This window comes from Saccopteryx leptura, chromosome 1, assembly GCF_036850995.1.
Source record: "Saccopteryx leptura isolate mSacLep1 chromosome 1, mSacLep1_pri_phased_curated, whole genome shotgun sequence".
Taxonomy (NCBI): Eukaryota; Metazoa; Chordata; class Mammalia; order Chiroptera; family Emballonuridae; genus Saccopteryx; species Saccopteryx leptura.
Genome location: NC_089503.1, coordinates 364,949,507 through 364,970,918, shown reverse-complemented (window position 1 = coordinate 364,970,918; position 21,412 = coordinate 364,949,507). Strand labels below are relative to the sequence as shown.

Sequence of the window (21,412 nt, the reverse complement as noted above, 5' to 3'; positions counted from 1 at the left end):
TAATATTTAAGGGAAAAAACAGTAATCTAAGTAACTGGATAAATATATTCTCTCTGGCCTTAAAACCAGGACCCACATAAGATTGGATCCAAATTACCCAAAGATAAATAATTTCAATAGAAAATCTTTGGTAAATATTTTTGGGTCCCTCATACTTATACATAACAGAAAATGTCACCCATTTGACATAATAAATTACGTAGAGACAAGGGATATCACAGGAAGAAAAAACTACCTGGGATCCCTTTGCAAACTTGCTTCATGTTTCTGGCATTTTTCACCCTGACCTACAGGCCTTTATAACTCTTTGTAAAGCTAAGAAGATTCTCTACATCATTTTGCAAATGTATCCGTGTTCAGGACAATATTTAAAAAGGCAAATATTTACCAAATTAAAATTGTATACCTGAAAAACCAAAGGAGGTGGAAGAGGACAGAAATAGAAGACCCAGGACAGCCTCTGCACTGCCATATATATCCTGAGAAAGTCATACAACCACCCTGAACCCCTAATCCAGAAAAAAACCTACTCTTTTACACTTACAAGTGAAATGAAATCATGCATGTTAAACACACTAGTAAACTAAATGGAACATATCCATATAAACACATGTAAACCTGAAAACCAATTCCATTTCAAAGAAAGTTTCCAAAGTAATACCAGAGCTGTTCTAAAACAAGCTCTCATCCTCCAAAACTTAAAAAGTGCAGATCATTCTCTTTTAGGCACATGGAATGTCACTGTATAACTCAAAACAACTTGTGGTGAATTTCTCATTAAGGAGGAAATTGTACATGGTGAACATGGATTTTTCAAAGACCTTTAAAACTGACTCAGTTACTGAGTAGAAGCTGTATACCATTTTCCAGAGAAATCTGAAAATTATAAGAAATTTCCCAAAAGAAGTAATATATAAGTCATCAAATAAAAATATTTTAAAACATCAAATCAAAGATAAAGGTAGTTTGATAAATAAAATAAATTTTAATCTTAATCCATTTATGTGGTAAAAAGTAAATAACTATTTGAAAATTTTATCTGTAACCTTCTATGTATCTCTTATTAGTAGCATTTTTTGTGACAGAGACAGAGAGAGGGACAGATAAGGACAAACAGACAGGAAGGAAGAGAGATGAGAAGCTTCAATTCTTCATTGCAGCACCTTAGTTGTTCATTGATTGCTTTCTCATATGTGCCTTGACTGGGGGGAGTAGGGAGGACAGCAGACCGAATGACCCCTTGCTCAAGCCAGTGACCCTGGGCTCAAGCTGATGAGCCTTGCTCAAACCAGATGACCCCACACTCAAGTCAGTGACCTCGGGGTTTCAAACCTGGGTCCTCTGTGTCCCAGTTTGACACTCTATCCACTGTGCCACCACATGGTCAGGCTATTTTTGAAATACCTGTATTATATAAATAATGTTATATCCAAATCATTGTATTTATTGTGTAACTCAGCCCATTGTGAATTTTATGTTTATACAATGTGTATCATTTTTTTCTACTAAAAATAATGAGATGATAGACTAATAAGCACTCACTAAAAAAACAAAATTAAAAGGAATTATATTAGTTTTCAATTGACCTATGACAAATCACCACACAGTGACTTAAAACAGAATTTATTCTTTTATAGTTCTGTAGGTCAGAAGTCTAGCATAGGTCTCACTGGGTAAATTCAAGAAGTTGGCAAGGCTGAACTCTTCTCTGTAGTCTCTAGAGAATAATTTATTTCCTATTTTTTCAGTTACTGGCAAAATTGAATTACTTGCAGTTGTAGAACCAACATCTCCATTTTCTTTCTGGCTATAAACTGAGGGCCATTCCCAGTTTATAGATGAAACTACATTCCTTGGCTCAAGGACTCCTTTTTTTATATTCAGTGTCAGCAATGGCCAGTCAGATCTTTTTCCAGTTGAATATTTTTACCCATTCTTTATCCATTATCTTCTACTTTCAATTATATTTTATTAGATTGGGCCCACCTAGGTAATCCATGATAATCTCAAGGTCATTAACATCTATCATATCTGTAAAATCTCTTTACCATGGTATTTACCATATTCTCAGGTTCTGGGGACTAGGATGTGGCTATCTTTCTGGAGGTGGGGGAGTCATTATTTATTCTACCTCAGAAACGGTATATATTACCCCAGGATAAGATAGTTACTATGTTACTTAATTAAACTTACCCAGTACATTAAAAAGATGGGGATCATCTAATCTGTAATTATGAGGCCTTCATAATGCTACTGACAAAACCAGTCAAGAATAATACCTAAAGCCTGACCAGGCAATGGCGCAGTAGATAGAGCATCAAACTAGGAAGCAGAGGACCCAGGTTCGAAACTCTGAGGTCGCCGGCTTGAATACGGGCTCACCAGCTTGAGTGTGGGGTCACTGGCTTGAGCATGGGGTCACTCAGTTTGCTATAGCCCTCAGTGAAGGCACATATGAGATAGCAATCAATGAGCAACTAAGGAGACTAAAGAGCCACAACAAAAGAATTGATGCTTCTCATCTTTCTCCCTTCCTGTCTGTCCCTATCTGTCCCTCTCTCCGTCTCTGTCACAAAAAGAAATAAAAATGAAAAAATAATACCTAAAAAAGAAATCTACAAACTGATCTAATTTGTTACTACAAATTTAAGTGGCTTTTACTACTATGCTGGGAAATCAAATATAACTGAATTAGATCTAAAGTTGAACATGGTTAAGTAAGGCTTGTTTCAGGGTGCAGGATGCAGCGAGTATTCAGCATTAAAAAATAGACTCAGATTTGGAAGAGTGGCCTAATGTAGTAGGTGCTGCATATGGCCCAGTGGTGCAGCCTCCCCAATCACCTGAGGTGGGAGCACCAGGTACTCCCCAGTGTGGGCTGTCTGGGCGACAGAGCAGCCCTACCTAATACATAGAAACAAACATAGGGAAGCATCCTAAATGCAGACATAAAGGAATGGGTCCAAAACGAAAGAACAAGAGAAATCTCCAAAAAAATAACTAAATGAAATGGAGGCAAGCAAACTACAAGAAACGGAGTTCAAAACAATGGTGATAAAGTTGCTCAGGGAACTTAGTGAGAACTTCAACAGCATGAAAAAAGACATAGAAACCATAAAGAATAACCAGTCATAAATGAGAAGGCTACACTAACTGAAATAAAAAATAAATGCCCTGGCCAGTTGGCTCAGCGGTAGAGCGTCGGCCTAGCGTGCGGAGGACCCGGGTTCGATTCCTGGCCAGGGCACACAGGAGAAGCGCCCATTTGCTTCTCCACCCCTCTGCCGCGCCTTCCTCTCTGTCTCTCTCTTCCCCTCCCGCAGCCAGGGCTCCATTGGAGCGAAGATGGCCCAGGCGCTGGGGATGGCTCTGTGGCCTCTGCCTCAGGCGCTAGAGTGGCTCTGGTCGCAACATGGCGACGCCCAGGATGGGCAGAGCATCGCCCCTTGGTGGGCAGAGCTTCGCCCCATGGTGGGCGTGCTGGGTGGATCCCGGTCGGGCGCATGCAGGAGTCTGTCTGACTGCCTCTCCCTGTTTCCAGCTTCAGAAAGATGCAAAAAAAAAATAAAAATAAAAATAAATAATAATTTACAGGAATTAACAGGACAGTAGATGAAGCTGAGAATCAAATCAGTGATTTGAAACATAAGGAAGCAAAAAAATACCCAATCATAATAGCAAACAAAAAAGAGAATCTAAAAAAATGAAGATAGCATAAGGAGCATCTGAGACAACTTTAAAAGTACCAATATTTATACCATGGGGTGCTAGAAGGAGAAGAGAAAGAGCAAGAAATTAAATATGTAAAATGAAAAAATAATTACATAAAACTTTCCTAACCTGGTAAAAGAAATAGACATACAAATCCAGGAAGCACTGAGAGTCCTAAACAAAATGAACCCAAAGAGGCCCACACCAAGACACAGTATAATTAAAATTCAAAAATTAAAGACAGAATCTTAAAAGTAGCAAGAGAAAAGCAGTTAGTTACCTCCAAAAGAGCTCCCATAATACTGTCAGCTGATTTCTCAATAGAAACTCTGCAGGCCAGAAGGGATTCACAAGAAATATTCAAAGTGATGAATAACAAGGACCTACAAACAAGATCACTCAGCAAAGCTATTATTTAGAATGGAAGAACAAATAAAGATCTTCCCAGACAAGAAAAAGCTAGAGGAGTTCATACCACCAAACCAGTATTACATGAAATGTTAAATGGTCTTTAAAAAAAAAGATTAAAAAAATGAACAATAAAATGGTAATAAATGTATATATCTATCAATAATTAAATCTAAAAATAAAAATAAAAATAAATGAACAAGCAGAACAGAATCAGATTCATAGACACAGAGAACACTTTTACAGTTACCAGATTGGAGGGGAGTTGGAAGAATGAGAGAAAAGGTGAAGGGATAGAGAAGTACAAGTTGGTTGTTATGGACGAGTCAGGGATTGCAAAGTACAGCATAGGGAATATAGTCAATAATATTCTAATAACTATGGATGGTATCAGATGAGTATGAAATTTATCAGGATGACTACTTAGTTATATAGTGTCTAATCACGGCGGAGAGGGGAAATCCTGAAACTAATATAATATTGTATGTCAACTGGAATTGAAAACTAAAAAATGATTAATAAAATATACCCATATAATGTATTATGTTCATGTAAGTTACTATATTAATAGAAGTAGAACAATACATTTCAAAAGATACTAAACATGCATTTTGTAAAATTTATCATTACTTATTAAAAACTTTTCCTAACCCAGGACTAGGACTTGGTAAAACTGAATCTGAAACAACTGGAAACTAATTATAAACATCAGACTGATCAAACAATAAACATTCTACTTAAGATTAGGGATATTGCACAGGCAGCTTTGAAGTAGTAATTTCACTTAGAGTAGTATATATCCTTTCTGAAAAATATTTCCTATGTATGTGGGAATATATGAAACATCAATAGGAAAGGTTAAATGAAATATACCCATGCATAAGCATAACATTCATTGTAAAGTTAAAGTTTCAATGGGCATGGTTTTTTATTTTAAAAATATGTAGATGCTTTGTTTATATATTTGAACATAAAAAGAAAAAGTGTGAAAAGAATTTTACTGAATGAACAATAGCTATTATCTCTGGGAATGGGAATGGAACTTGGATAAGACAGGCTTTCAAATTTACAACATATTTCTATATATTTTGCCTATTTAAGAGAAGCTAAATAATAAAAATGTATAATAAGTAACAAACAATGAATAAAATAAATATAAGTAAATAATAAAATATAACAAGTGTATAATAAAATTTGGCAAGGCAGTTTTTATATTTCAAAAAATTCTTAGAAAAATAATCTAAGACTTTTTTCTTCACATTTAAGTCATCAAAGAAACTGCTGTTAAACATCAGTCTTACAAAATAATAAGGTCATGCTCTTAATGACTGTGGCTATGGTTGAGTACAAGAAAACGCTAAAACAAGAAAGAAGACTCAGATCAATTCTGGAAGGGTCTTAATGTGGCACACTTCTGTGACTTCAGACAATAATGCACGTCTCAGTTATAATAAGACAATAAAGCTTATTAAAGCTCAGTTTTCAGGACTTGGTAGGTTATTCTTGTAGATAAATTTTTACATGTTGCTAAGGATAAACTGCCAGACAAAGGCACCAATTTCTTAGGGAAGGACAATTCTGTGTTCAAGAAACAATATTTTTGATAAAAGAGCTAGGAATTTGCCACTTGACAAGATGAGCCTAACTAGCGAGCATTTCCCCACCTCCCCACATTAACAGAAGTTAACCCTTCTGAAATAAAAATAATACTGCATATCTAGAATTGAAAGCTTGTATTATTAAATACTATGTATTTTTTTAATTTTAGGAAAATTAATCACCTAAAATGTATATAAAATTGAAACAGAATAAATATAAATTACCTAATTCCTACCTTTGTGAAGATTTACCTATATTTCATAAATAAGTTTAGTCTAATTGCATATAGATATACTTTTTTTTACAAGGTAGATTTGTTTCTGAGATTATGTCAAAAAATAATAAAGTATTTTAAATATACAAGGGAACTGAATCCACTTGGAAATATAATTTCAAATTATGATTTATGGGAATTTTGAAGCTTATTTAGGCAGAGGAAGCTTATTAAAGCACATATAGTCTAAAAGGATAAAGTCATAATTCCATTTTCCTTTACCAATGTCATTAAAATAAATAGTCCTCAGCTGGGTACCATCTTTCTACTACTTTTATATTCCTGTTTTGATTAAGTTGTTTCATAGCCTCTACATTACTAGTTATCAAACTTTATATCAGACAAACATAGGGCAGTGATTAAAAATACAGTGTCTTGGCCCTGGCCGGTTGGCTCAGCGGTGGAGCGTCGGCCTGGCGTGCGGGGGACCCGGGTTCGATTCCCGGCCAGGGCACATAGGAGAGGCGCCCATTTGTTTCTCCGCCCCTCCCCCCTCCTTCCTCTCTGTCTCTCTCTTCCCCTCCCGCAGCCAGGGCTCCATTGGAGTAAAGATGGCCCGGACGCTGGGGATGGCTCCTTGGCCTCTGCCCCAGGCGCTAGAGTGGCTCTGGTCGCAGCGGAGCGACACCCCGGAGGGGCAGAGCATCACCCCCTGGTGGGCAGAGCGTCGCCCCTGGTGGGTGTGCCGGGTGGATCCCGGTCGGGCGCATGTGGGAGTCTGTCTGACTGTCTCTCCCTGTTTCCAGCTTCAGGAAAAAAAAAAAAAAATACAGTGTCTTGGGCTTCAGCTCCTGATTCTGAGTCACTAGGACAGGGCTAAGACCAGAAAACTGAATTTTAACTGATACCCCTGGTGATTCCAATTAAGCTCATCTAAGGATCACAGTTGGAAAAGTGTTCTTTTATAAAAAAAAAATCACAAAGACTCTTAAAAATTATCTGTATTGGAGATGGTAAGCTAAGAGAGTCATCAAGGAGTTTTTAATTTGATTTTCCTTCTCCCAATTACATTTTATATAATCCATTTTATGTCCATATATAAATTTAAGTACTATATATAAATTACTTTCCCACAAGTCTTGGACACCTTGATCAAAATTTATAACACTTTGCTCATGATTAACTTCATTTTTCTTTAATGTCTTTTAAGAGTCTTAACCTGCCACGAGTTTTTTACACACACCTTTATAGCCTTCATTTCTTAAGTGAATTTCCTATTTCCCTAACTGAAGAGCAAAATGTTCCATCTGAAACCACCTCGTACAATGGTGTACATTGATGACTGTTCAGTAAATATTAGTGACTGGCTATACATCTCAATAAGATTTGCAACAATTCTAAAGTACTCTTGTAAGGTTTCCCATTTTTGTATAATTAATCATTCCATTTTTTTTAAATTTGTTGTTCTGAAATTCTTTGTTTTATCTAATCCATCAATTAAGTGCCTTCATTTTTATGTAGATGGCAGAAGAAAATTCTATTACAACAAAAAATTATTCATAGTTTTTAGAATCAATACATCATCATAGGACTCCTTTGCCCTATTTAAAATTAATATTAATTTATCAGTTATTCTTTATCCTTGATTTGAAAAAGATTGTCATTTAAAAAACCTAGTCCCTATGTTTTAATAAAATTAAAAGAAATTTATATCCTAATATCCTGTCTTGATACTCTTCATCAGGTTAAATTCACTGTATGCCATTAGAGTAAAACATGGCTTCTGGAATGTATTTATAAATACTAGTCTCATGATTAATATAGCCTTTAGTTAACAACACACCTTGTATTTTATACAACTCCCAAAGCATGTATCCATGCCAAAAGCATTTCAAAACCACAATCTTTTAAAGAACCAAAGTTAAAATACGGCATAAACAGCTAACTATGACCTAACTAGGCATGTCTTTTTCAAACAATGGACCATTTCTGTTCAGTATTCAAAATTACAAAATTATTTTTATAAACCATTTCAGTACCTAAAACTATTGGCAATCAATTACCTAATTAGGTGCTTACCTCATTACCAACAACAAAAATGAATATTGGTATAAACAAAATAAATATTTTCAAGTGCTCTTTTTCAGATAATCTTCCTCTGTTTTACCATCCTTTAAATACATCCAGAACATAAATATTTTTTTCGTGTTAATTCTCAGAGGCATCATACATTTTCCTAGTATTCAAAGTGGTCACCCATACTCAAGCATTTTAAATATATTAAAACATAAAAAAAACAAGAAAGAGATCTTTAGAATGAAATGATCTAGTTACCAAAGTGTGCACCAAGGGTCATATAAAAAATATAGTTGTTTCCACCTCATTGAGTGTAGAATGAATGCAAAACATTCTCATTTCATCTGCTCAAATAGCAGTTCATATGGATCACAGAACCAGTATGAAAATAAATATGCCCTGTCTTGAGCAACTGTTTTGTTAATTCTGTATTTTTCATGCTTTGAAAATGGAGAATGTTTTTGGACTATTCAAGAATATCATATGAGTACCTCTGAGACATCAAAGATTTTTAATGCAGAAGTGTCTCTGGTCCCCATATAACTAAAGAACATATTTACTCAGGGAATATATTACCCATTCTGAGACTTAATCACGCATCATTTCTTACGTTCCATTGCATTTATTCCTCTTGTCATTTCAGGGTTCAATAATGCCTCTTTTAAATTATAAAAAAGTGAACAAAGAAGTGAAAAATTCAAATACATATATTTTAATGCTTATTAGTGATTTTACAATGACCATGTTAGAAAAGATTTTTTCAAAACAAAACCAACAAACATGATAATAGGCACAAAGCTTCTAAAGATAAAATCCACAATGTTGTTTTATAAAGTTGTTTGATGATGGGTTGGTTTTACTATGCCGATGAACTCATTTATAATAGGAAAGAATCAAAGAGATCTATGATTATCCATGGTGAGACTTTATTAATTAATTTATACAGATAAGAGGCGAACATTTGCTTTGTAAGTTTTAAGAAAAGATATACCGTTACAGTCATTACAATGCCAAACGCCATATTTTGGGAGACCAAAAAGGTGTAGATGTCACTTATAAGTATAGTCACTCCTCTAGATAATTGGACATTTACATTATTTAATTTAAATAAAACCTACTTCAAAATTCAAAGTGTTATCCTCAATCAAGTTTTAAAATCTAACCCTGGAATTATTAAAATAATAAATACAATTGAATTTCCTAAATTGCTAAATGTGGGCTGCCTTCACCCTAAAAGTGCCCTGTGAAATCCTTAGCAGATACCAGATTACAGTTGTTGCACTCAGCACATACCAAGGATGCGGCATTCCTGGTGCCCGCAGGGGGTGGGAGCAGGGGCAGTGTTGCAAATCCACACAAGACTTTTAAAGGCTTGCCATACAATCGCAAATCAAATAAAAACAAGGACAGAAGTAGTGAGTTTGTTTTCCTCTTTCCTTTCTTCTCTATCTAAATAAGAAATATAGTCAAGTAGACAAGAAAAGACACCTTCATTTTACTAGTATAATAAAGTAGATAGCAGTTCATCATTAACTTTTCCCAAGAATTCCATGCATGTCTTCAGTATATATGCATAAAAATGACAGGTCAAGTAATCACATCACAGAAAACGTGATTAAACAAAAGACCTATTTGTCTCTTAGGCAAATGATGACTTGGAAGGACTCAGCAGTTAACATTACACCATAAAGACAAGCACAACATGTGGTTTAGCAAGAATTTGAAAGGCATGAGGAAAGGAAACAATAAAAGCCTCTATGAGCCCATGTCCTCAAACACAATACAATGATCCCCACATCTTTATTCCTGGAAAAATGAGAAAGCAAACATTTCCATAATAAAAAGACTTAAGGCATCCTCAAGGAAGAAATGTGTGCTCACCTCCAAAGAGCCAGAAAAATGTGGCATCCTTTTCTCACCCTCAATCATGAGGCTCCAGGGATCTCGGTTTAAGCAGTGGAAACCGAGTCCTGCCTACACATCTTCACCACAAGCCATAAGGCTCTCTGTGTATATGCCAGTGAGTGGTTCAGACTGCCTTAAGAAAGTGTTGCACTAAAGACAAGATGCCATCAGGACTGAGGGTCCAGCCATGAAGAGCTACAGCACAGAAGCAGTGGGAAGACTGCCACTGTAGGTAATCTGGTCAGCAACACCTGGCCATGGCAGAAAACTGACCAACATGATAATTTGGTCTCAAAGCTGCCTGATCAAAACTTAATTTAAAAAAATGAATATTTCCAGTTCTAATTTTTCAACAACTGGTAAATTTAGCGTGCTGCTGTCCTGTACTGCCCTGTCCGCCGCCCAAATCCACCCAAGATATAATCAGTGAATCTGTGAGAAGTTAGGAAAACATATTTCCAACATTCGAGGATTCCTTGAAACAATCTGGCTGTTCTTAAATCCCTGGCACAAAAATGAAAATGTAGTCTGACAAACTAAGCCACTCTTAATGAGGAGGAAATGGTGTAAAACACTCTAAATCCAGGCCTTAATTTGTTTTATAATGCATTACAAATACATGTTCATGGGGGAAAATAAAAGCAAAACTAAAACATAAACATCAAAAAACCAACTGGGGCCCTGGCCGGTTGGCTCAGTGGTAGAGCGTCGGCCTGGCGTGCGGGGGACCCGGGTTCGATTCCCGGCCAGGGCACATAGGAGAAGCACCCATTTGCTTCTCCACTCCCCCCCCCCTTCCTCTCTGTCTCTCTCTTCCCCTCCCGCAGCCAAGGCTCCATTGGAGCAAAGATGGCCCGGGCGCTGGGGATGGCTCCTTGGCCTCTGCCCCAGGCGCTCGAGTGGCTCTGGTCCTGGCAGAGCATCGCCCCCTGGTGGGCAGAGCGTCGCCCCCTGGTGGGCGTGCCGGGTGGATCCCGGTCGGGTGCATGCGGGAGTCTGTCTGACTGTCTCTCCCCGTTTCCAGCTTCAGAAAAATACAAAAAAAAAAAAAAGAAAGAAAGAAAAAAAAAAGTTATACAGCAAGAGCCTTTCTCTTTAAAAAAAAAAAAAAAACCAACTGGGAGGGAACATAGCAGAGAAACTGAAGCTGGATTAAACCATGTTTACCACGCGGATTGTAGAGTGGAGGGCAAGGAGAAAGGTCACGTGAGACACCAGACCCGGGAACTTGGCTAGAACCACCCACATCCATGCCCGCCAAAAAAAAACCTCCCAGGAGCCCTTTGAAAAAAGCGACTGTCCGTCAGCCATTGAGATTTCACCACATCATATTAGCTCAACCACCCTACAGACCCTTTAAATATCCCCCACACGGGTCACCCTATGCGAATTCTCTGGCCTCTGTCCCCGAGACCAGAGAACCTTGTCGAGCGGGAAGCGCTGTACTCAATAAGGCCTTTTATTATTCCACACTTGGTGGTTCCGGCCCCTTCCTTCTTCCTCAGCAGGAAAAAAATACCTTACAGGGATCCCTTCATATGCATACATAGTCAAGTAGTATTACATTTTTAAACTCTGGTTTATATATATTATACCAGACATTTCAACTGTTCCAATTTTGCAATATAATGACTAGTACAGGGAAGATACATGGAGTCCACATTACTACATACAATGGGGGAAATGTAGAAAAATTAGGAAGTAGGTAAAAATAAGTTTTTAAAAACACGTGAGACTTGGATAAAATTAATGATACAGAAAATACTAGTGACTGAGGAGCCTTGCTTTTAACCAAACTGTCATTTAAACTTGTTTAATCTATTTGCTTTAAGTCCAAATGTTTGTGATCAATACATGTGCTACTAAGAGTGTGAGATATGTAGCAGTCTGTAGACAACATCTCTTTTTTACATAGGTTCATTACATAAATGATTGTTAAGTATTAGAGTAGAAGAAAAGCCCAGTATATTGGTTTCCTTTGGTTGCTATAAAAAATTGCCATAAGCTTATTAGATTAAAACAACTGAATTTTATTCTCTCACAGTTTTGGAGGCCAGAAATCTGAACTCAAGGTCTAGACCAGGGGTCTCAAACTCGCGGCCCGCGGGCCGCATGTGGCCCGCCGAACAATTTTGTGCAGCCCGCAGACTAATCCACGAAGTTCAAAATATTTTGGATAAAATTAAGTAAGCCTAGGGGCCTACTTGTATTTTTCATTTCTCTAGCATCCTAGCTAGATATTAGCTTAGTTAACAGCAGTTGTGATGCGAACTACAGTTTCTGATCATTTTGTGACACTGAAAAGTGTTGCGTAACAGTTGCCTTTTTTAGACCTAGTGCGGCCCCCGAAGGGCTGTGATCTTGCTCTGCGGCCCACATGCTGAGTTGAGTTTGAGACCCCTGGTCTAGATAGAGTTGCACGGCCCCAGAGGCTCTAATGGAAAAGCCATTCCTCGCCTCTCCTATGTTCTCGTAGCTGCCAGCATTCCCTGACTTGTGGCCTCATCACCCCAATCTCAGCCACTATGTTCTCTTTGCCTTCTCTGAGAAGCTTCAGTTCTGCTCTTCATGACTTTCAACTGACTGGATCAGGCCCATCCAGGAAATCCAGGATAATTTCCCCATCGCAAGAACTTTACTCAGATCTCCAAAGACCTTCTCAAAACCAAATTTATAGAAATTCTTCTAAATTTTCCTTGAAATCTGGCCCACGATTTCTTACTGAAATTGTATTAGTCCCCATTTTTACATGTCTATTCTAATTACCCAAAGCTTAGTCCTCCTAGTTAAATGCCCTCATTGTTACCTAGGTATGTTTCATGTAAAGTTATACATGTTACATGAAACCTCCCCCAGCCAGAATGGATTCTTCTTGGTTGATTCCTAGTTTATTGCTCGGTCTTCCTGTGCCTCTACCTATGTGATAAGGTTTTGAGAGTCATCTTTTTTCATATTACCCACGTGCAATTGATCTTTGAGTTTTACTGGTACCATTTAGTTCATTCCAAAGAGTCCCAAACTCCCAATCCCAACTCTGAATGCTCTTGCCTTAGCTGGAACTGGAGGTGACAAAGTTCTGCTACTGGGCTCTGTCCTCCATCTCAGCTCGCCTTCCATGCCTTCTCTATTCTGCTGTCAGAGTGATCTTTCTGAAACTCTCTAAATCTGATCAACCTACATCCCTACTTAAAACCACTTTCAGATTTATATCCAAATAGCTTAGACATATAAGGTCCTTCTTGATTTGGAGTCTACCTACCTCTACACCCCCATCTGGTGTTTTCTTCCCACCTCCTCTATGTATCCTTGCAGCCTAAACTAGAGGCAACTTTCTCAAAGTATCATAATTTACTTTACTTTTGTGTTTTGAAACATGCTATGGACTTCTGCCTTCCCAGTCCAAAGAACTGGCCAACTCCCATTTATATTTGAGAATTTGGTCAAGAGGTCATCTTGTTTAAAAATGTATCCTTAGCTTTCACATATGAGTGAAATCATATAGTTCTTTGTCTTTCTCTGCCTGGCTTATTTCACTTAGCATAAAAATCTTCAGGTCCATCCATGCTGTCGCAAAAAGGTAAGATTTCCTTCTCTTACAGCGGAGTAGTATTCCCAATGGAATAATACAGCTTTTTTATCTAATCATCTACTGATGGGCACTTGGATTGCTTCCAATTCTTCATTATTGTAAATAAGGCTGCAATGAACATCAGGATACATATATGCCTTTGAAATGGTGTTTCAGATTTCTTTGGATATATTCCCAGAAGTGGAATTGCTGGGTCATAAGGCAGTTCCATTTTTAATTGTTTAAAATAATTCCCTTTTGCTTTTCCCAGTGGTTGCCACAATCTGTATTCCCACCAACAGCGCATGAAGGTTCCCCTTTTTTCACATCCTTACCAACACTTGTTTGTGGATTTACTGATGATAGCCATTCTGCAGGTGATAGCTCATTGTGGTTTGAATTTGCATTTCTCTGATGATTAGTGACATTAATCTAATAAACAAACTAACAAATGAAATAGAAACAGACTCATAGATACAGAAAACAGGCTGACAGTGTCAGAGGGGAATGGGTGTTAGGGGCTACATGGAAAAGGTGAAAGGATTAAGGGAAGAAAAACACCCACAGATACAGACAACAGTATGGTGATTACAAGAGGGAAAGGGGAGTAGGAGGAGGCAGAAAATGGTAAAAGGGGGTTAAATGGTGATGGAAGAAGACTCGACTTGGGGTGAACAAACAATAGAATATATAGATGATGTATTACAGAATTGTACCCCTGAAACCAATATAATTTTATTAACCAATGTCACCCCAATAAATTCAGTTAAAAACAAACTTGAATGTGTAAAATTAATGTAAAATGCAAATGAATCAACATGTTCACCTTACTATGAAACAAGACCTTCACAGCTGGTCACCATCATGCTTACCCTACATGTGACTTCTGCCAAATACATTTCTTCTTCTTTTTATTATTTGGGGAATATTTTATTTCTGCCTACTCATACATTTATCAATATTTGCTGTCTATTCTGACATCTCAAACTTTCATTCTGAGATCATTCTCCTTTAGTTCTTTAACTCAGTCTGTCTCTGAAAAACCAATTTCATTTTCACTATTATTTGATTAAGTTTGATAAGTACATAATTCTACACTTCAGGTCTTTCTTATCTTTTCCTTTGTTTTCCTTGAGTTGCAACTCAATATATCTGTAAGTGGGGTTTTAAATATGTTCATACTCCATGGTTTTCAACCTTTCTCCTAAGGCTAAGAAATCATACATTTTTATCAAATCTAAGAAGTTCTTTACTTTTATTACTTCAGATATTTTATGTCTCCCATTCTCTCCATTTTTCTCTTGGAATAAAATTAGATTATTAGACCTGCTTTAAAAAAAAAGGAAGAAATAAAGTTACCAGTAGTACTGAATTACTACTAAGATTAAAAATGCTAACCTTTAAAATGCAAAGTATAAGCATGTAAATGTAACTGTACTTCAAGGCGGTACAGGGGGTCTTCGGATTATGACACAGTTCCGTTTCTATGAGTGACATAATCCAAATTTTGGTGTAGGTCCAAACACACCCTAGCCTAACACAAACGGAACACTTGTGCTTTTAATAGTCCAAAATGGCGTAGGTAAGCTTACTGGGGGACACCAACTCCCCTACTCATATGCCCCATTACTGAAAATTCTTCCACCGAGTGCAACCAAACTAGTTTGCCCATGTAGTCTGTAAGTATATCGCTAACTGCATAAGAGGAAACACTCATGTCTCGATTTTTTTAACTTTTTATGGGAGTGACCGTCATAAACTAGAAACGTTGTATGTCAAGACTGTGGTAACCCTAGGGCCCTCTGTACAATCATTTCCCAGTGAAATATAGCCTTTGTCCTCAAGTTGAATTCCAGGAGTTAGTTCATATTTACCAATCTACTTACATGGATGACTCATCATCCAGCTCCTATAAGCTGTGTTTAATTAACTTTAAAGCATTTTTTCTAAGAGCTTCTGTCCTTCCAAGTTAAGTACCATTAACTTTCTTGGCTGCCACATTATAGAGCAAATAACATAGTGAACATGTCCTTTTGAGTGGGGCCAAATCATTCATTATAAATACTTAAAACCAGCATCCACATGCAAAACGGAAGAGTCTTCATTTCTTGGTGTCACCAAAATATAAACTTTCATTTTTTCATGTTTTCAAAGCTACTTCACAAATGGTAAAGATCAATCTTCACAACCAAGTTGTCATTAATTGTCAAAATAACAGAATAGATTGTAATGTTAATTGTTCTTAATTGGAAGAGAATTAAGACCAGAAGAATTACATCCAGATAACATGGGAAGATTTCATAGGCTTAATCTATTCACTGTTTTCTTAACAAACTATTTCTCCTGGCATAGGAAACCTGAATGCCTCCCCACCACTTAGCAGGAAAGAGAGAGAAGTGGGAGAGAAGGGATACGGGATCCTTTCATGACTTTCCTGATCTGGTGGGAGAGGGACTGCAGTCTCACTTGGTAACTTCCAGTTTTCTATCAGGTTGTTTTAGGAGGACAGTGTACATGTAAAAACCTTCACTGTCGGTCCTGGCCAGTTGGCCTGGCGTGCGGGAGTCCTGGGTTCGATTCCCAGTCAGGGCACACAGGAGAAGCGCCCATCTGTTTCTCCACCCCTCCCCCTCTCCTTCCTCTCTGTCTCTCTCTTCCCCTCCCGCAGCCAAGGCTTCATTGGAGCAAAGTTGGCCCCGGCGCTGAGGATGGCTCTGTGGCCTCTGCCTCAGGCACTAGAATGGCTCTGATTGTGGCAGAGTGATGCCCCAAGATGGGCAGAGCATTGCTCCCTGGTGGGTGTGCCGGGTGGATCCCGGTCGGGCGCATGCGGGAGTCTGTCTGACTGCCTCCCCGTTTCCAACTTAAGGAAAAAAAGAAAAAAAAAAAACCCTCCACTATCCCACTGCCATGATTCCCTGCCCCAATTCCTTGATTGTGTTCTTTTTAGAGTTTTGTAATTCAGTTTTTGTTTTTTGCATCCTTTTGCCTTCTATCTCCACTATAAGGTTGTAAGCTTCTGTGGGGCAGACCTGTGTTCTTCTCCTCACTAAATCAATGCCGTACACATTCCAGGAATCCAGTAAATGTTGGATTGAAATATGAAGGCCCACGCTGCTTGGTATAAAAATTTATGCTAGTGCAAAAGCTCTAGACAGGGCTATGTCTTGAAAAAGTAGAGCAGGCAGGGCAGGAGAAAACGCAACCTGGTGTCTTTCTTCTGTTTGGTTTTATCAACAGGTTCACAGCAGTGTTCATTTCAAAGTAAATATACGCTGCTCACATTGCATTATGGTTGATATAGACTTGCTGATCATCTGCCCTGTGACACTGCTTCTGTGGTAAAAGGAGTCACTAATGCTTGCAAATGTCTGACACAAATATTTGGAACACAATCGACTCAAACTATGATCTGTTGCTGATGTCCATTGCTGCTTATTTCCCTCTTCCCTTTCACCTTCTCTCTCACCTCTCTGTTCTCCTCCCTGGTCCCGCTCGAGACTGTCTGCACTCACACAAGCATGAGCATATACACACTCACTTTATATTTTCTGAACAAAAATATAAACATAGCCAGTCTCATATCCAGTTACCAAGTCTTAGAATTATTCTTTAATAATTACAGGTCAGACATGTTGAACTCACACTATCTCTACTGACTTCTCTCCATTCCATTGAAACCCTAGTTAAGGCCTTGTTCGCCCATGCCAGCTCTGTCAAAACATCTAGATAACTGCTGTCCGGATGGCAGTCTCTTCTCATTCTGATTCATTCTACATACACCAGTAGCTCAGCACTGCCTCTGAAGCATTACTTGTCATCATGTTATGTCATCAGGTTCCTTTCCTATACTCCTGCAGCCTTTTGGATCACCCCATATATTGGTGCAATGGTTTCACACAATTTTTCACATTTCCTATGTGAGCCTCACAACAAACTTTTTCTTAATGAAATTTTCAAGGCAGGTGAATAAAGTTTACTTCCCAAGTTCACATTCCAAGATTTCCATATCATGATCCTAATCATCTTCTTAACTTTACTTGCTACCACCCAACAAGGACCTTTCACAGGACCTCATTAACATTGTATTATTCCCTTACTTCTAGGGCATGTCCTTCATCATCCTACTTGTGTGTCTTTACTTATATTAGTTCTCCCTCTCCTCTTCCTTTCATTTCCAGTCATCCTTTCATGACCAAATCTAATCCCAAAGCCTTGGTAAAAATTTCTCAGTCTCCTCATGAATCAAGGTTCCTTTCCTATACTCCTCCAGCCTTTCAGATCACCCCATATATTGGTGCAATGGTTTCACACAATTTTTCACATTTCCTATGTAAGCCTCACAACAAACTTGTGAAGTGGGCACCACAAGTAAGTATACTTTTTTGATGAGGAGAGAGGTTATCAGAGACGTGAAGTGACTCATCCAAGCTCACACAGCTGGAATGTGGCAAAGATGATCTCTGAGGCCTGCCTTCCAGCTCCATATTAAATGCATATTTGGAATTTACTATAATCTGCTTCAGGTTGGTTTTGCATCCTTATTTGTCATCTTCCAAACTATATTATAAGCTACTTGAAGGCAGTAGCTACGTAGAGAACTCGCCCCAGTGCACTGTAGTACACAAAATGAGAGTTCAATGAATATTTGGTTGAGTAGTTCTAAGCATAGTTCAATCCTTCCACCAATTTAAGGAGCTTTGGTGATCCCTCTTTCCCTCTGATGTCCAATATTCAGTTTCTGAGCACTCAACTGAACACTTTGTGGTAAACTGCAATAGATATTGGCTATTATTTACATTCTTGATTTGGTTTCTCCCAAAACTAATTGCAAATTCCCTAAAGATAGGTAACTTTTGACCCGAATAAAAGAAAGAACTGTGCTAGCAAATTTAAACCTTGGCCAAGCTGGCCATGAGTTGTAGAAATAGGAATTGGAAAAAACTGTCTTTCCAAAATTCATCTGAAGTTGAGTCATGTGACACACTTACTACAAATACATGTGTCTAGGATTCAGATTTTCTTCAAGCATATGTTTCTTTATCTTGATTCCTATTGAACATACAATCCCAGAAAGCATCCTACAAAACAATAAGCAGGTGGCAAAGTGACATTGACTAAAGGTTCATCAACAGACCATGTTGTTGTGCTCAACACGCGCTGCTGTGGGCATGACTGCTTGTGATTCATACTGTACATAAATTTCCTGCTAGAAAAATTCTTACTAGTTTGTGACAGAAGATTAAGTATTTCACTATTTGAAAGTGTTTCACAAAGAGCTTCTACAACTTCCAAATGTGGAAGCCACTAAAGAAGAATAGGATATCTGGGAAACAGATTTCATGACAGGAACAGAGCATCATTCCTTACAACTGAATTGACAAGGTACTCACAGGCTCTCCCCGCGGTCCATCCTGCCCTGGAGCTCCTGGAGGCCCTGCTTCTCCCTTTAACAACAAAAAGAAATAAAGAATGCCACTTTTAGGTATACTTATAAAATAATTGTATATGTTATATAATATTATATTATATTATATATTAAAGCTTATTAGATACAAAGACAAAACTAAAAATTACTTCGAGAGTATTCATATTAACTTTTCCTGACATCAAGTAACTTATTCTGAAATTCACAAAGTGACTATGTAAATATCAAATCTATACGTGGCAGCAGACAGTTAAGTTATAAAATAATTGTGGTCCGTATATTCATGAGAATAGGACACGATTCTTATCTCCAAAGTTTACATCAATCCATTTAACATTTATTTTTACATTTACTTTGAAAGTGTTCATCTTATTGGCTCTATTATAACCTTCCCTTCCAAGAGTTACATTCTAAAACCAAAGTAAGGTGCTTTCATTAAGAATGGAGTTATTGTCCTGGCCGGGTAGCTCAGTTGGTTAGAGCATCATCCCAATACACCAGGGTTGTGGGTTTGATCCCCAGTCAGGGCACATACAAGAATCAATCAATGAGAGCATAAATAAGTGGAACAACAAATCAATGTTTCTCTCTCTCTCAAAAATCAATCAATAAATAAAATTAAGAAACAGGTAATGAAGTTACATGTGGGTTATGACTTGAAATCATTTGGCACTTCAGTAGCTACTATTTAAAATGAATATCAAAAAATTTAGGTGCCTGTATGAAGTATAATAATTTTTTAGGTATATATCTTTACATTTTTATGCTCAAATTATTTAACCATCTTATTTTATTTTCACCATTTAGCATCCTAAAAGTGTTTCCCAAATGTAGGTGTTTTAAAACCTAACAGTCTTTAAAAGCCATGATTTTGTCTCTGTTCAGTGAAGTGTTAGATTATAACAAGTAAACACTTGTTTCATACCAGGGAGACCATTTCATTCTACACGAGAGCAAGAGACAAAGTAAAACAAAAGCACTTTTTAAAAATACTTCAAATGCCTGAATTGAAATAGGGGAAGTGTCTCAGAATACATGGTACTAAGCGTATGCCAACATATTGCTTTCCATCGTTTCACATTCTAATGAATTTCCCAAAATTATAAGAAATGAACCACAGAGGGAAGAACCAATAAAACTTGGCTAATATAATCAGCACTTAGGAGAACATTCAACCATATCACGTTATATAAACACGGAGTCTCTCACTTTTATGAATTCTTGCATTTCATTAGCACAGTGAAATACCAACTAAAACCAAACATTTCATCTGTTCCAATTTATTTACAAACACTAGCTGACAGCTGAGAATAGAGTGAGCAGAAGTATAATGCTTTCCTGTAAGTTAACCAAACCGGGGGAGGTCCTGCTGACCTAATGGTTCTACGGAAAAGCTTAAAAATTTCTGAGAAACAAAAATCTAATTTTTATCCACTTAATTTAAAAGCTACAACTTTAAAAGCCTGAAAATTTAGAGAAAAGGGACATTCCTGGTCCTAAATCATCAGGGAACTAACGCAATGACTATACGCTTACTCAACATTCAATTCCATAGGGAGATCCCTCCAAGTCAGAGGTTCTCAGGTATGGCTCCTCACAGCAGCCAGATCAGCCCCACTTCATGTGGAAACTTCTTCAAAGTGCAAAATTTCAGACCATACTGCAGACCTATGAAATCAGAAACTCTGGATGGTGGAGCCTGAACATCTGTTTTAACAGACCTCCAGCTGAGTCTGCTGTGGGAACCATGGCTCTGAGTCTTGAGGCCACCTAACTGCCCCTACCGTCAGGTACTATACTGTCATATGTGACTTGTTAAGCAAATCTGGAGTTTAGATCTTTTGTACCTACAATAAATGGGGGAGGGCACTTGTCAAATAATAGAAAAAACTAACTTGGAATTACATGACTACTTTGTTTGGTAAAATCTCTCCTTTTACTTCTCTGACTATAGATTCAAATGTTATTGTTTTATTCTAATTAGCAGGAGGGTTTGTTTTGGGGGGGGTTTTTGCTTGTTTGTTTTTTAAAGTAACCACCAGCAAGGTTAATCGATAATGAAATCCTACAATTATTTGAGGATTTAGTTTATCCTTATTCTTCCTACTTCTTGTTAGGACAGATAATCAGAATGATACATAAGCTATTCTTTATCATCTATAGCAGTGATTCTCAAATATTAGATCATCAGAATCTCCTACAGGGTTTGTTACTCTGCAGATCTGAGTCCCTGATTCCATAAGTCTGGAGTGGATCCCAATTGTTTGCATTTCTAACAGGTTTCCAGAAAGTGTTACTACTGCTGTTCTTGGGGCCACACTTTGAGACCCACAGCTCCTGCCCAGGTCATGAGAGAGAGAGACTTACATCTCCTTTCTACTCTTACAAGGTCCTCTATCTTTGAACTACACTAGCATTGTATAGCTTTACACTTGGCACTGAGTTTTATGATGGCTGGGTTGTTTAGCTGGTGTCTTGTTTATGAAGATACTGTTTTTCTGAC

General features: G+C 37.7%; 1 protein-coding gene across 1 annotated transcript in view; it reads right to left on the bottom strand.

The window, feature by feature from the left end:
• COL21A1 (collagen type XXI alpha 1 chain) overlaps nt 1–21,412 on the bottom strand; it is a 208,719-nt gene that overhangs the window by 29,265 nt on the left and 158,042 nt on the right. The window contains exon 17 of the mRNA XM_066359179.1: nt 18,875–18,928. Coding sequence (XP_066215276.1) covers nt 18,875–18,928 — 54 coding nt within the window. The remainder of the gene's footprint in view (nt 1–18,874; nt 18,929–21,412) is intronic.